The sequence below is a fragment of the Phocoena phocoena genome, chromosome 5, assembly GCF_963924675.1.
Source record: "Phocoena phocoena chromosome 5, mPhoPho1.1, whole genome shotgun sequence".
Classification (NCBI taxonomy): domain Eukaryota; kingdom Metazoa; phylum Chordata; class Mammalia; order Artiodactyla; family Phocoenidae; genus Phocoena; species Phocoena phocoena.
The window spans coordinates 91,862,610-91,877,537 of record NC_089223.1 but is presented as its reverse complement, the minus strand read 5'-3'; the positions used below and the strand labels follow the sequence as shown (position 1 = coordinate 91,877,537).

Here is a 14,928-nt window from a genome sequence, read left to right as displayed (position 1 = left end):
ACTCAGCTTACCAAGAGTCTTTAAGTGCCAAGTACAGGCACAGCATCCTAAAAGTGTGCTTGTCTTGACAGTTGCAGTTGTATGTAAGGCATTAGCAGTATGATTATAGGGCTAACATGGACTATATTGTGTAGCAGCTCTGTCTCCTCTTGCTAAGGACTTCATTTTTTTTTTTTTTCTGTTGCATTGTTCAGATGATTTACTGTGTTTAGTCACTTACACTTACTATGTGCAGAGTTAAGTTAAAAAACATGAAAAAAAAGTTGTTTCCTATTCGGGAATGTAAAAAATATAGCCTGTACATTCTCTGTGGATTAATGCATCCAATACCATCCTTGGTAAAATGTCATCTTTTCTTTTTTACAAGTACTAAAACAGTTGGTGGTCTGGGGCAGAGATGTCTAAGGTCCGACTCTATCTCAGAAAACACGATGGCAATTATTCTGTCACAGGAAAGTGTCCTTAAATAGTTATATATACTCTCGGGAGCAAGCTTGGCAGTATGATATTGTTTTACATCACCACATGGTTTCATGTGTTGACTAACCCTCATGCTTATCTTTATAAAAGATGTCTCTTATTTTCAATAATCGGCTGCTGACTGAATTTGCTTTAAAAAGCAGTCAAACCATTTTCTATTATTTGAATCCAAAACATAACTAGAAATGAAATTTCAACTTCTTTACAGCACCCAGCATAATTTTCTTAAATAAAAAGAAACTCTGTTATTAGCTGACATATTGTTAATTTAAAAAGAACTCTGTAGATATGAGCAATAAGGACTTGAGCAATACCTTGTGTAAAACAGTGACAAAGTACTTACCCAAGGATACATACCTTGTAAGTAGGGATCTAGATGCAAACCAGTGTCTAACTGGCCCCAAGGCCTGCACTGTAATTTGGAGACCTTCCCCTGGAACCAGTCCCTTCTTATTTGCTGCCATCTTCCAGACTTGGCATCTTTTCACATCCACAGTGGCTCTGACTAATCCTTTGTGCCAAATAAGCTTTTCTTCTGCTGTCTCTTCAGCTGGCTGTAAGTAATTGACCCTTAGGTGTATTTGAAAAGAAAACAAAATTCAGGTGCAGACAGGCAGTCTACTTTATCTACACGTGAAAAAAAGAAAGTGTCTAATCAGTGTCTGTACAATTAATTAATTAATTCCCCTGATGACTAGCCTACCTTCCATCACATAGGGCAGGTGGGATACTGATGAATTTATGAAACTAACGGGAAAAGCTAAAATTTCTCATCTTGGCACCAAAATTTATCAACTGTGGGACCTGTCACAGTCTAATGACATCTGTCCCACCTCGTTTAGATGTTTGAGAATAACATGGAAGAATGTATAAGAAAACACTTGAAAATGTTAGATGTCTATACTCCAGAAGTATCAAGGGCTGTCAGAGAGGACAAATTTAAGTTTTGGATCATTTAGTTCCAACCATCATCACTACAGTGACATGGTGTAGATGGTTTGATGTCATTCCTAATGACGGAAGAATTCTTACGGAATTTTGATAAAGAAAATTCTACCTAAAGTAAGTTATATGTGTGAAGGAAATTCCTCCCCCTCATGGTCTTCAGTCTTTTTTCAGTAAAAAGACAGTTTTACTGTCTTTTTAAAAATTATTATTTTGTCATTTTATTTGCCATGCTCATGTCCAATGGAAAGGCTTTATTTGAGAATAAATCTTTGGTTCTCTTTACCCTCTTATTCTACATTGAAGTGTAAGGAAACACTGAATACTGAAGAACTCTTGAATTTGGCTGTATTTTTTTAGGTTTTTTGTATATTTTTGGATTGTCATGATCTCTTAATAACAGTGACTCCTTCTCTCATTAATTGTGCCTCAAGCTGTGTAAGGTCTTTTTTGTCAAAGTCAATATAGCTGCATTCATACTTGCAGTCGTTTTTAACTAGAGAGAGGACTTTGGCAGCCTAATTATATTTTGTGGTTTGCGTTCATGTTCCAACCTCTCAAAGCCTTCTTAAATGCATTTGAATCTCAGAAAACATTTTAAAGATCCGATTTGCTCTTTAGTTAATAGGCAGGGCCCATTGAGTTCAGAACTTAGCTTAACCAAGGCTTATTCAATCTAATTTGGATTTATTTATTTTGAAACGAAGTTAAATATTTTTATAGTTTCAGTAGCTGTTGGAATTGGCTACATTATTTAGCCATAATGTTCCAATGAGGAAGTACTGAAAAACACTTCCTTTTTTGTTTATTTATTTGGAGAGGTAAGTTTTTCCATTTTAAAAATTCAAAAGATATTTATTGAGAAAATACCTTATTCAGAATACTATGCTCAGAATTGAAAGTGATATGAAAATACATAAAACATTACCCTTGTCTACCAGGCAGACTCTTTGGTTTGATTCTTCATTGCAAGTTCAGATTAGGTCAGTTATTTCACCAGTACAAAGCCATCACTTCTCATATTCCAAGAAAGTTAACAGCAAAGTATAGCTACTTGACTAGTTTTTAAATAAAGAGAAAGAATTGTTTCTGAACACAAAGACTAATCAAACTTTCAGGCAGACAAGCATTATGGAGCAATCCATTTCATGTCATTAGAACACAAGTGAGATTATAAAATGATTTTCTTTTCTGAAACATCAGTATCCACATTTATAGCATATTTCCTTGAGCCTTCCTGTTTTGAATTATGATAAACTTTATCTCATGAGGTTATACTTTGGCTCTGTCCGCTTATGCTTGTGTCCCATTTTGCACACCCTTTGCACCAAGAGGACATTTATCAGTGGCTAATATATCTTCAAAAATTCACGGCTCCTCAAGATCAAGTCCCAATATTTCTCTACTAACAATTGGATTTAATTAAGCTTAGAGAAGTGGGTATTATCTGGATAGTTTATTGAGCATATTATGAAACAATTAACTATTGCTGATTGATAGAACAAGTTTCAGGATAATAAACACAAATAAGAAAACATCAGATTATTATTAAAAGGAACCTTTAGGAAGAGTTAGCTCTTTTATAAAAATAGGAAGCAGAAACACACTGTTCATAAGTAATCCTTTACTTACTGATGAAATAAATTCAATTATTACTATCACTACTGATAAGGATACTACATATTCAGACTGGAGAATGGGCATCTGCTCACGTTGATGTGCTCTGGTGCCTGGGATGATAATGTTGAGCAGCGTAGGCAACAGATAGGGCCAGCCTGGTTCAGCAAAAGAGGAGAAAACGGAAGTATGTTTCCTTCAGGTCCAGTTCAGTTAACCTGTTCTGGAATGACTCCCATAATCCCATCAGCTGTGTCCACCCTCTAATACAGTTCATCCATCTCCCTGCTACATTGCAAGGTCTGTGAGAGGAGAGAGAATGCTATTCTTTACATGAATAAAGAACACATGGGAAATGTACAATTTTTTTTAGGAATTGTATGTATGGAATTTTTCAAATTATGTAATGAGAAACATTCAGGTCCATTTATCTTAATCTTTCTCAGACAAGCCATTTACACTCACACTTCCTCTTGATTCCCGAGTTCATCTTCTCCGTTTCTCATTGGGATAGTCATCATTTGGCAGACAAGATTGTCAAGATAGCTGAGTCAATAGGCTACCCCTCAAGTTCGGCCTACAAGGCCATACGTGAGGGTGGGATCTCAAAACACAAATCTGCTACCAGTATTCCTTATTCTCTCTTCTTCCTTAAATTACCCCTTATGCCATCTGGGTCTCCTTCATTAACAATTTGTAAAGTATTTTCCTTTGAAAGGCAATCAAATAAGTGTTTTCACATTTGAATTTGTGCCAGATAATTTGCTAGCAAATGCAAGGGCAATGAAGAGATACAAAACTATAAATAAAGGTATCTATCCCTTGCCCTCAAGTAGTGTACTTTTAAGAAATTAAATCTCAATTTATTTCCAATAGGTTACTTTTTTTGATACCTTCCCTCTCTGTGCCAATTCAAACAGAGTAAAGTTAGTACCATTTTTCCAGGTTTTTCTTGAGCGAAGCAAGAGCTCAAAATGCAAATATTTGAAGAATGATGCATTTGACCCTCCAAAACTCTGTGTCCTGGGGATGCTGTCAGGAATTCCACCAGACTTCCTCCCTTGTTATAAGTATATTAGAAAATGTCGTAACAGATTAAATATAATGCTAGAATGCTGGCTCGGTTATTCAGATTGCTGTCATGAGTTCCCTTTCCATTATTATCAATAGTAATGATCCTTTCATATTAAAAAAGAAACTAGTTTGATACAGTTTATGAATAGGAACAAGAACAGGCTGCAGTGTCAGCCCTGGAATCCTCCCCACCCACCCCCTTCATACATCCGTGGTCTCCAGAATGGACTCTGAGATTATTTCCGTTTCAGAGAAAAAAGAAACTAATCTGGTTACATTAGCAAAATCTAGTGAGAGTTAAGTGTTCCAACAATGCCATGAACCTAGATCTAAAATTGTTTGTGTTTGTAAATATGGCCAACCAGAATTTACAGGGCTAACTTTGGGAAAAATATAAATGAGATACTTATTAATTCAAACCCACCCTTTCTTATTGCTCTATTAGTGAAAAAAAGTGAATATTTTAAACAGAGTAGTTTGAGCTGGAAAATTCCTGAAATCCTGATCTAGGGACAAGATGACCAACCTTTTCTCTGCTAAGCAGGCGTTGAGAACTGAATAAGCCTCAGCAAGACATGCTGTTGCCCAAATTTCTTGGTAGATAGAAAACAACTAGTTGTCCATCCAGTAACTCTTCAAAAATGTCTTCTCTCTAAATAGCACAGTTTACCTTGCCAAGAGAAGAAATCTCTTTAAGGGTAATAATGAACTTTGCATCTGTGTAGTCTAGTTTTCAATAATAAATAAAATAACAATAAATATCATTCAGCCAGTTTGTAGGCCACGATGCTGTCCATATCCCAGTCACTAAATGAAACTTAAGCGATACTGGAAAATTAACCATCTATCTTATGTCTCTAATTTTTCCACATTTTAACTTCTCCAGAGTAAGGATTTCGTCATGAACATCCTTTTATCATTTGCTGAGTCTAGCTCAAAATATCTTCCCCCCAACATTTTTTAATGAAAATTATGAAACTAAAGCAGGTTTGAATTTTGGTCAAATTAAAAAGTCTCACTCCAGAGTACATGTAAATTAATCCTACTATATGTGGTTAATTTCCTCTTACACTATTCTTATTAGTTTCAGGAAACATTTAATATTAGCTCGTGGATTATATAATATCTTCATTATTCATTGATTTGTCAAAGAATCACTATAGTTAAGAATTTTCAACAACGCCGTAAGTTAAACCAGTATATTTTAAGGAAAACCATGTTTAAAATTTTTCAGTGTCTGTGTAGAAAATGTAAATCATTTTTAGTGACAAGACAACTCAGGTGTCATCCACTTACCATGAGCTTGAATGTCTTTGACATAATTTAAATTAATCACTTTCAAGATTATTACTTTATAATTAGTGATAATAGAGATGTTGGTAGTTATTTTTACTTGCAGCTATCATTCAAAGTTCAAGTCAGTCCCCAGATTTATTGTAAAGTAGATGAAACAGACATTGGACTCACTTTTCTCCCCCTCTACAAGACACAGTAGTTTGTGATTCTCTTGCCTTTGTCACCTTCAGTGCCATAAGAGGAGGAGGGTCTTTGTTACTGTTTGGGCAGCCTGTCCTGCAAACCTTACCTGTTAACACCAATGCCTCTTGGAGAGAGGGCCAAGGGCTGATTGGTCCAAGTCAACCAAGACTCACAGTGCTTTGCAGAGAGGCATCCAGCCCTGGCAGCAAATGTAGGGCTAAACTATGCTGATACGCTCTGTTCAAGCCTTGACTCTTTTGAAGTGCAAAGGTCATGGTTAGGGGCCACTTCCTCTCCTCGTGCATTGCTTATTAAAGACTCTGTTGGAGAAGCTTAAAGAAAATTTCAGGCATGGGTGAGGACAGCCGCGTGGAATGAAGTAGGAAAGGAAAGAGACCGAAGGAAGAGAGGGAAGGAGGGAGGGAAAGAAGGAAGGAGAAAAAGAGAGAGAGAGAAAAGAGAAGAAAAGAAATAGTAGCACAATTTGAAAGTTTTATTCCCCACTATAAACCTCCAATAATTTAGAATTTACCACCTGTATGGGTTCGCTAGTGTTATTATAACCCAGTACCACAAACAGGGTGGCTTAAATAATAGAAATGTGTCGTCTCACAGTTCTGGAGGTTAGAAGTCCAAAATCAAGGTGTCAGCAGTGTTAGCTCCTTTTGAGGGCTGTGAGAGAAGGACCTGTTGCAGACTTCTCTAGCTGGCCTGTTGGTGGTCATCTGCCCTCTCTGTCTCTTCACATGGGCTGCCCTCTATGCCAGATGTCCTCGTCCTGTGAGAACATTAGCCATACCAGCTTAGGGCCCACCCTAAGGACCTCATTTTAACTTGATTACTTCTATAAAAACACTATCTCCAAATAAGGTCACATTCTGAGGTACTGGAGGGCTACAACATATTTTTTGAGGGGGGCAGGGTGCGTGGGGAGACACAGTTCAACCCGTGACACCACATCCTTATTTTACAAACTCTTGATTTTTGCCCCAGAAAACCTGGTCTTTTCAGTGTTCTCTATGTCACTGAAAGGTACTTCCAAATATTCATACCAGAAACTAGAAGTCCCAGACAGCTTCCTCTCTCCCCTCGCCTAACCCAATCCATGACAAATTCCCATTTATTTTGCTTCTAAACATCCAGGCCATCCATATCTCCTCTACCACCACCTGAGTACAAGCTAAATCATGACTCATATCCATTTCTATTTGTCTTGGTGCTATCCATCCTCCCCTAGAGCCCAAATGCTCTTTTCAAAGTGTGCATGTCATCTGGCCATCCTCTATCCTAAAACCCTTCAATGGTACCCACTGCTCATTAAATAAAGACATTCTGCCATGTGGCCCCTGCCAACCTCTGTGGCCTTCTCTGTCACCACGCTCTCCTGGGCTCACTCCCAGTCTCTCAGAGCTCATATGTGCCCTGTCACCTCCTGCACAGAGCCACTGCCAATGCTCTTTATCGCCCCCCTTCACCTGCAATCCAAGTCCTACTTCTTCAGAAAAAAAATTCCCTCACCATCAGTCCCCCTTCTAGAGCGTCAGGACATTTTTTAGCATTCATCACTCAGGCAATTTTACAGTTACTTGTGAAATGAATGGATCAATATCTTTCTCCTCCTCCCCTTGTGTATAAGCTCCATGAGAACAAGGATATCGTTTTTTGTTATTCACCATTATACTCCTAGCGTTAACATAAGTCCTCTTACACAGTTTGTACTCAAAATATATGGCAATGTTAAAAATCTGGTTGTTTGCTACCAGAATTATTTGAAAATATCCATAGGCAGATCTCACCATGGGTATCAGGGAAGAAGCTTGTGGAATAATAGTTCTAAAACGATTTCAGTAAGTGCAGTAATAAGGAATGCAAACAAAAAGATAATTTTAGATACCAGAAGTACAAATGAAGATTAAGGAAGGACCCCTTGTATATAATAAGGAAAGAACATTAAAGTTAGGTGCACGGATCTAAAATGAAGCAGGAAGCAAGGCCAACTCCAGGTACTGTTTCCCATAAGAACCATCAAGTGCACCGAGATTTCTGCCTCATTACAATAATATTCACAGTATTGGTACCTCAGTGGGATTGGGGCACGTGCTGACACTGTTTTTACCACTGAATACAATGATGATGTTCTGTTCAGTTAAAGCATAATGCTCTCTCTACTAACTTGCTTATCTGCATTATTCACCTCTTAAGAAGCATCTTGCCTTTTTTTAAAAAAAAAAAAAAAAGGTTTTTATAGCCACAGTTGACCTTGCACAACTTCAATTCCAGAAGCTCATTTTACTCATGAATTGGGGACCAGAACAATAAAATTGTTCATTTTTCTGCAACCAGTCCACTGTTTTATATTGAATAAGTTGTGGAAGGCCATCCCAAGTAATAACTCAGCAACCCAAATGTCATTTCACCCAATTAGGAGTAGTTTCTCCCTAGGATCTCTTTATGCTGGTTCACTCCAAAGAGAGCATTAACTCTGTTGATCCAGCTTTTACTGCCCCACCCACAAGGTGACCGTAGCATTTGTCATCCAAATCAGGGCATCTGTGTGAGTGTGTGGGGACACTATTGAAAATTACCCTGGGGGCTTCCCTGGTGGCGCAGTGGTTGAGAGTCCGCCTGCCGATGCAGGGTACGCGGGTTCGTGCCCCGGTCTGGGAGGATCCCGCGTGCCGCGGAGCGGCTGGGCCCGTGAGCCATGGCCGCGGGGCCTGCGCGTCCGGAGCCTGTCCTCCGCAGCGGGAGAGGCCACAGCAGTGAGAGGCCCGCGTAACGCATAAAAAAAAAAAAAAAAAAAAAAAAAAAAAGAAAATTACCCTGGGATGGCACGTATAAACCTGAGCAAGCCAGGATGTATGGTCATATTACCACTACATCAGATTCTTCAGAAAGACCACATTTACAGATGTTCAGTAAGCAATGGATTACATCTTCTGGACTCTGAGGAATCATGCCCTTTTAGGGAAGAGGGCATCACTCCTGCCTTACTCCCTCACAGCTGTTACTAGTATAACTGTAGAACTTGTTCATTTCCATCCCACTCTCTGCCATACTTACCTGCCAGACACAATCAGGAAGAGGTGATCTAAAAACTAAACATCACTTCCTTACAAAAAAAAAAAAAAAAGATGCCTCTGTTTAGGACATGTGTTTTTTCTTCACAAGCTGTAGTCGATCATTCACTAACTTGTTATCCTAAAGAGGTAACAGTATGCTCCCTGGCTGACCCCTCTAATTCTTCTCCAAAACAGAAACAACCAACACACACACACACACACACACACACACACACACACACACACACCTTTAACTTCTCATCAACAAAAAAAGCTGAAAACTGAAGCACAAGGAAAATTAATTTGCTTGTCTGATCAAAAGTGAAATCTCAAATGCCAGGCAAACACTGTGTTCCAAGCTATTGCTTTATCATTGGGGACTTTTAAGGGTCCAGGCTGAAAGCAATGAGTAGGATTTCCTGTGATTTTGTGGAGTGGGTTGGAGCCAAATTATGAAGCCAATGTTTGTCTAGACTCCCATCTCTTGAGGGGCTCTTGGGCGCTGAAGTTTAACCTGTGTTCAACCACATTGCCCTTAACCACTCCAATGGGCTGACTTGCCTTTCCTGATGCCATATGAAAAATATATATACCTGCTTATAAGGTAATAGAGTACAGCACTATGTGTAACAGAATAAAGAACATTTCCATCTTTCCGTCCATCCTGTCACATCACATGCTTTATCATTTCAGGAGGCGAATATGAAACAAGTTGAATATAGGTCAACAAGATGGAGTTCTTGCCTTAAAAAGCATAACTTTTTCTTTCAGTAACTATTATTTTAGTATGTCACCATACCATACTCTACAGAGATATAAAGACAAATATTCTAAGCATACTGCTCTCATCATATAGTAAATCCTTATGAACGATGGTTTAGATTGTCTTAATTGGATTGGATTGGATTAGATCAAAATGAATAAGAAGTAAAGCATTCCCCCCCTTTCATATCATTTTTTAAATGATTTCTTATTTGGGTATAAAGTGAAGAATACATAGAATGATATTTAAACTGCCTTGCATATAGACTACTATAAACAGCCTTTATCCAACCAGGTAGATTTGATTAGAAAACTGAAAGTGATTTCATCATGATAGGCTGAGAAATTATAACGAATACATTCTATCAAGATGTATTACTTAAAGTAATAATAATTGAATGTAAGATGCTTTAAGTAAACCCTGTTTAAAAATAGCTCATTAGGTATAGGTATATCTTGATAAAAGCTTTTTATATCACAGATTTACAGACACAGAAATGCTTCTTATAAAAGAAATATATGAGACTTTTAGTACAATTAGCTCTCTTTAAGAGACAGAAAAAACCCTAACTTATCATACACTATATTGATGTAATACCTAGCTTAGTACATTGATATATTTAAGTCACTGAAAAAGATCCTTGAAGTGTAAATGATTTGCCACATTTAGTTGTTAAGCAACTATTTCTACCAGTTAGCAAAGTATTACCTTAAAAGGACAGTCTTATAACAAAGAGATTTGCTGCAGACTCCTGATGTTTTAACCTCTGTTGCTTTAAATCCACACACTTTGAACAAAGTTCTAATAGTTTCTTGGAAATGAACAACAGCTGCATATAGATGTATCACTTTATTCATTCATTTATTACATATAAAATAATTTAAAACTAATTTAAAGGTAAGGTAGAAAAGGAGAGAACTTTTTAATTTTACATCTTTCCAGTCACCTTAAAATCTCACACAATAATTGGGAAAGTGTTCTCACTGAAAATCATATTTGGCCTAATGTACCTGAAAATAAAATATAACCATGTTATTTATAAATGAAGAAATTTCCTAACAGATAATTGGACATGCAATTCAACAAAGTGTGTCTAGAATCTTCATGGTTATGCTTGTAGCTCTCATTTATGGATGACAATTATTCTTTATAAGCTAGCTGATAGAAAGAAGTGTACGCTCTTTATCTAGATTGATTCTCCTTTTGCTTTTTTCTATCGTGACGGATGTAGCTGAGGAGTATACTTTTGAGCTGTTGCAATAAGTCATAAAAGGGAAACAAAGTCTTTTTCCTCTAGACTTGTAGAACCTTGGAGACTGTGAAGATTTGAGGATTATCTTTTCAAACATAAAACAACAGAATAAGCCAGACATAAAGGTGTACATACCAAATGATTCTATTTAGGTCAAGTTCAAAAACAGGTGCAAATAATCTGTGGTCCTGTCAGGGTAGTGGTTACTTACCCTTGGGGTTGGGCCTCTGGAGTGATGGTCAGTGGTGTGTTTTTGGATATGGATGCTGGTTACCTGAGTGAGTTCAGTTTGTGACTATTTATTAACTATTCATTTATCTTATGGATATATGTTATACCTCAATAAAAAGCCCAAAATTTTAAAATAATAATAATAAAAGAATAAAAACGAAAAGCATTCAGATTTCCTTCTCCAATAGTACATTCTAAAGGGACTCCTGTTAGTTACAGATAACAATAGCTGTGTTTTCCCAAATCATAAGATATTTAGCAGCAGAACCAGCATTTCAGATCTTCTGCTTCCATGTCTTGTGATTTTTTATTTTTTCCAATCACAAGCTATGCTTACCTCTCAGACCCATGACACAGCCTGCTGGCAGGAAACCTGTTAACCTTTGTCTATGACCTAACATCGTTTGCCATGTTAACAGGTGAGTTGTGTGAGGAGAAGCTGGACTTCTGTGCGCAGGACCTGAACCCCTGCCAACACGACTCCAAGTGCATCCTGACACCAAAGGGATTCAAGTAAGTCCGAGGCTGCTTTGGGGCTCACAAACGGGGGAGGAGGGCCTTTCTTTAAGGAACCCTCTTCTTTCAGGACCTAGCTTCACACCTTTGCTCAGGACTTAGAGGACATACTCTCCAGTGTCAACAGAATTTTTATAAATGTTTATCTACAGCATGGGCCTTTTTTAGTACACCAAAGAAAAGGAAATGTTTCCTTTTGTTTTGTGACTTTTCCTGGGAAGTCATGTATGAAATAAAATAGCCTTTGGCTATTTTTAATTAAAGTTATTTGGAGGCCAAATAAATTCATAATATCTACTAGGAACTTTATTATCTGAATTGAAGTCTGTGGTAAAATAGGGAGTTTCATTTAATGTAACTGAAAATGTTTTCTTATGCAACAATACTTTACCCAAGAGGAGGAAGACAGAGTGACCATATGTCCCAGGTTGCCTCAGTACAATATCCGTCTATGCCTGTTGTCTCAGTGTAACTATTAATAGTGTCTCCTTCACACACGTGTGTGTTGTGTGGGATGATAAAACACACAGTCACACCAGGCAGCAATCTTCCTGAAGTACGTTTGGTATCAAATGAAATGATTCCTTTGCCACAATTCTGAAATATTTTAAGGGTCTATCAACAGCAACTTCTCTTCTTAGGCCGTAGATTAGAAATCATCTGGTCCAAATTCTTCACTTTAAACATGAGGAAACCACAACCAAGAGAGGTCGGTGGCTGTCCAGAGGTCTCAGTGTTATTCACTGGCAGAGCTGGAGCTGGGTTTTATACTTCCCAGTTGGGTGACTGTTCTAGTGCAGGTTATCTCTAAGAAGCTTTATACTTTATGACCATTACTGTTGGTTTGTTACAGAAGGTGAGCTGGGTTCTCAGAAATGACACTGTAGTGTTCAGGTTGAGTTGTGCCTACAAGAGACAACTAGCAAATAGCATTACTGGTTTCTTTACCCAATATTTATTGAGCACCTGCCATGGGTCAGGGCACGAGTAATGTTACCATCTTATGTTTTTGTGGCACTTTATAGCTACTCACTCTCCCATTCTTTATCTTCTCAGTGACATGACTCAGGCTTAGTTGCCATAGGATTCAGAGAATTAAAAATTACTCCAGTCAGGAACAGTTTTATAAGAGTAGATGGGATTAGAGCTGGGACTCTAACATTTTTTTAAATTTTATTTTATATTGGAGTGTAGTTGATTTCCAATGTTTTGTTAGTTTCAGGTGTACAGCAAAGTGATTCAGTTATACATATAGATGTATCTATTCTTTTTCAAATTCTTTTCCCATGGGACTCTAACATATTAATACTTGTCAACAGATTATCAGACATTCTTACTTGAATGGGAGGTGGGGTCATTATCACCTGACCACACCTGGATTTCAAAGACCAATCAGAATAAAATATTTATTCTCAAGTTTTATTTAGAGAACAGTTTTTGATCCAATTTGATTTAAAATTCATTATTTTAGAATATACAGATTCAGTTGCTGCCCCTGCTGATTCCATTTGATGCCTTTTTGGGAAAGAAAAGAATCTATTTGATTCTATTTTTCATCATATTTTAGTTTACAACCCTCTGTGGAAAAAGCAAAAGTCTTATTGAAATCTTTATTTTATACCAAATCCTGTATTGCATTTATTTTAATTCATATTGTCTTTGATCTGCACACAGTGAATTTGGCAAATTGAACGTCAGTCATTTAGGTAACAACTGTTATCATTTCTTAGAGAAATTGGCCAGTAAAGCAGATGGTTTTCCAGAACTGCCTATCTGCTGGATAAGCTTTGTGCATTGTAATTACAAGATGAAGTATTAGTAACACTTACCGGAAACCATTAAAAACTGAGTAGTTCATCTTCAAAAAGACTAACGATTAATTCAGTATCTTCTATTACTATCAGTTAAATTGTACACTTTTTATAGTGCATCTTACTGGATTATGGATTAGCTGATTTGGGAACCCATTGTTTTCAGCAGTAATTTGTGAGTTTTATGTAGTTTAGCAGGAAACAGGTTAAGTCATAGCATTTGCTATTACTCCCATATTATAAATAATCACACACTGTGACAAAGGGAGTTGCAAAAAATAAATGGACTTAAAAACCAAGACTGTATGAAGCTGCTAATGAAAATTTCTACTGACAAATATTGTTTGGACAAGAGGTACTGTTAACTTCAGCTACATTTTCTTACTACTAAGCTAACAGAGCTGGTTTTACTTTTCTTGCTTTATTATATACCTCATCAATCTCCTAAATTGTTTTGAGATATTTTTAGATCATGATATGCCATAAGCAGTATTTTCAAGCATGCATCTTACTTAGTCAGCTTTGGGGCTTCTAAACGGTATATTTTATATTCTTTGCTTTCTTCCTCACTCCTTGCCAGAGTTCAGGGAATGTGATACCTTTTATTGATAATACAAGCTTTAAGAAATTCTTAATTAAATATTTTCTTCCTGTTTTGAAACTCGGTCTAAGGAGCCAAAGAAAGACAAAAATGTTGGTCTCATAATGTGACTCCAAGTCCTAATGGGCTCGGAAAACAGTATCTGTAGAGAAAAAAATATAAAATAGCTCTTAAACAGCCACTATGGTGAATACGTGGTTCTCTTATCTTTTACTTTGATTTCTTTTCTCAGGTAAATAATTCAGAGTGTTTCAAAGCATTTCTTCTTTCTTTTAATGCTCTGTACTTGAGCAGCTCTGGTCAAATTAACATTGATGGAAGCCCTTTTCTCAGGCCCCGTCCATCTTTTTGAGAATGTCTGTGGCCGCTTAGAATCCACTTAACTTCAGACTTGTTTGCTTTGTTACGATTTAGCGTAAAAACCACCGGCTCTAGAGCAAGCATGCTGATGCAGTGAGCTCATTTTATTTCTTAATTCATACACACAGAGCTAAAAGTCTGTGTTACCCTTAGAGGGTATATACTCCCATTTATCTTATTAATTCATCGTTTCTCCAGTAACTCTTAAATCCTGATTTTGCATTTTTAGGCAAAACCCTTGGCATTCAATAATATCCACATTCACTGGGGTGTTTTTAATTATCCTCATTCACTTAAATCCTAATGGCTTTGAAATAGAAAACTGAATAATTAGTACAGTCTAAACCATAAATACTTTTTTAGAATTATAAAAACTTACATAGAATTATTTTTTAAACCTACCATTTATTGATCATGCATTATATATTAACTACTATAGTAATTATTTTACAGATAGTGTTTCTATTTAATCTTTTAACAAACCTGTGAGATGGAAATTATTATATACATATTATAGATGAGGAAAGGAACACTTAGAGAGATGAAGTAATGTAGTCAAGATTACATACACTTAAGGATGAAACCAGAATATGAATACAGTTCTTCTGCCTAATTGCAAAGTGCAAATTCTATAAGGCTAAAACATAATTTCCTGGTTTATTTGTTTTTTTTTTTAAGTCAGTGAACCCTTTCTTAAACCTCAAACAGAAACACTTATGGAAGCCCAATGTGTAAAA

The 14,928-nt window shown here is 36.9% G+C and overlaps 1 protein-coding gene across 1 annotated transcript in view; it reads left to right on the top strand.

Annotated features, from left to right (window-relative positions):
• The window catches only part of SLIT2 (slit guidance ligand 2), a 374,063-nt gene that overhangs the window by 336,515 nt on the left and 22,620 nt on the right, over positions 1-14,928 (top strand). The window contains exon 28 of the mRNA XM_065877254.1: positions 11,323-11,416. Coding sequence (XP_065733326.1) covers positions 11,323-11,416 — 94 coding nt within the window. The remainder of the gene's footprint in view (positions 1-11,322; positions 11,417-14,928) is intronic.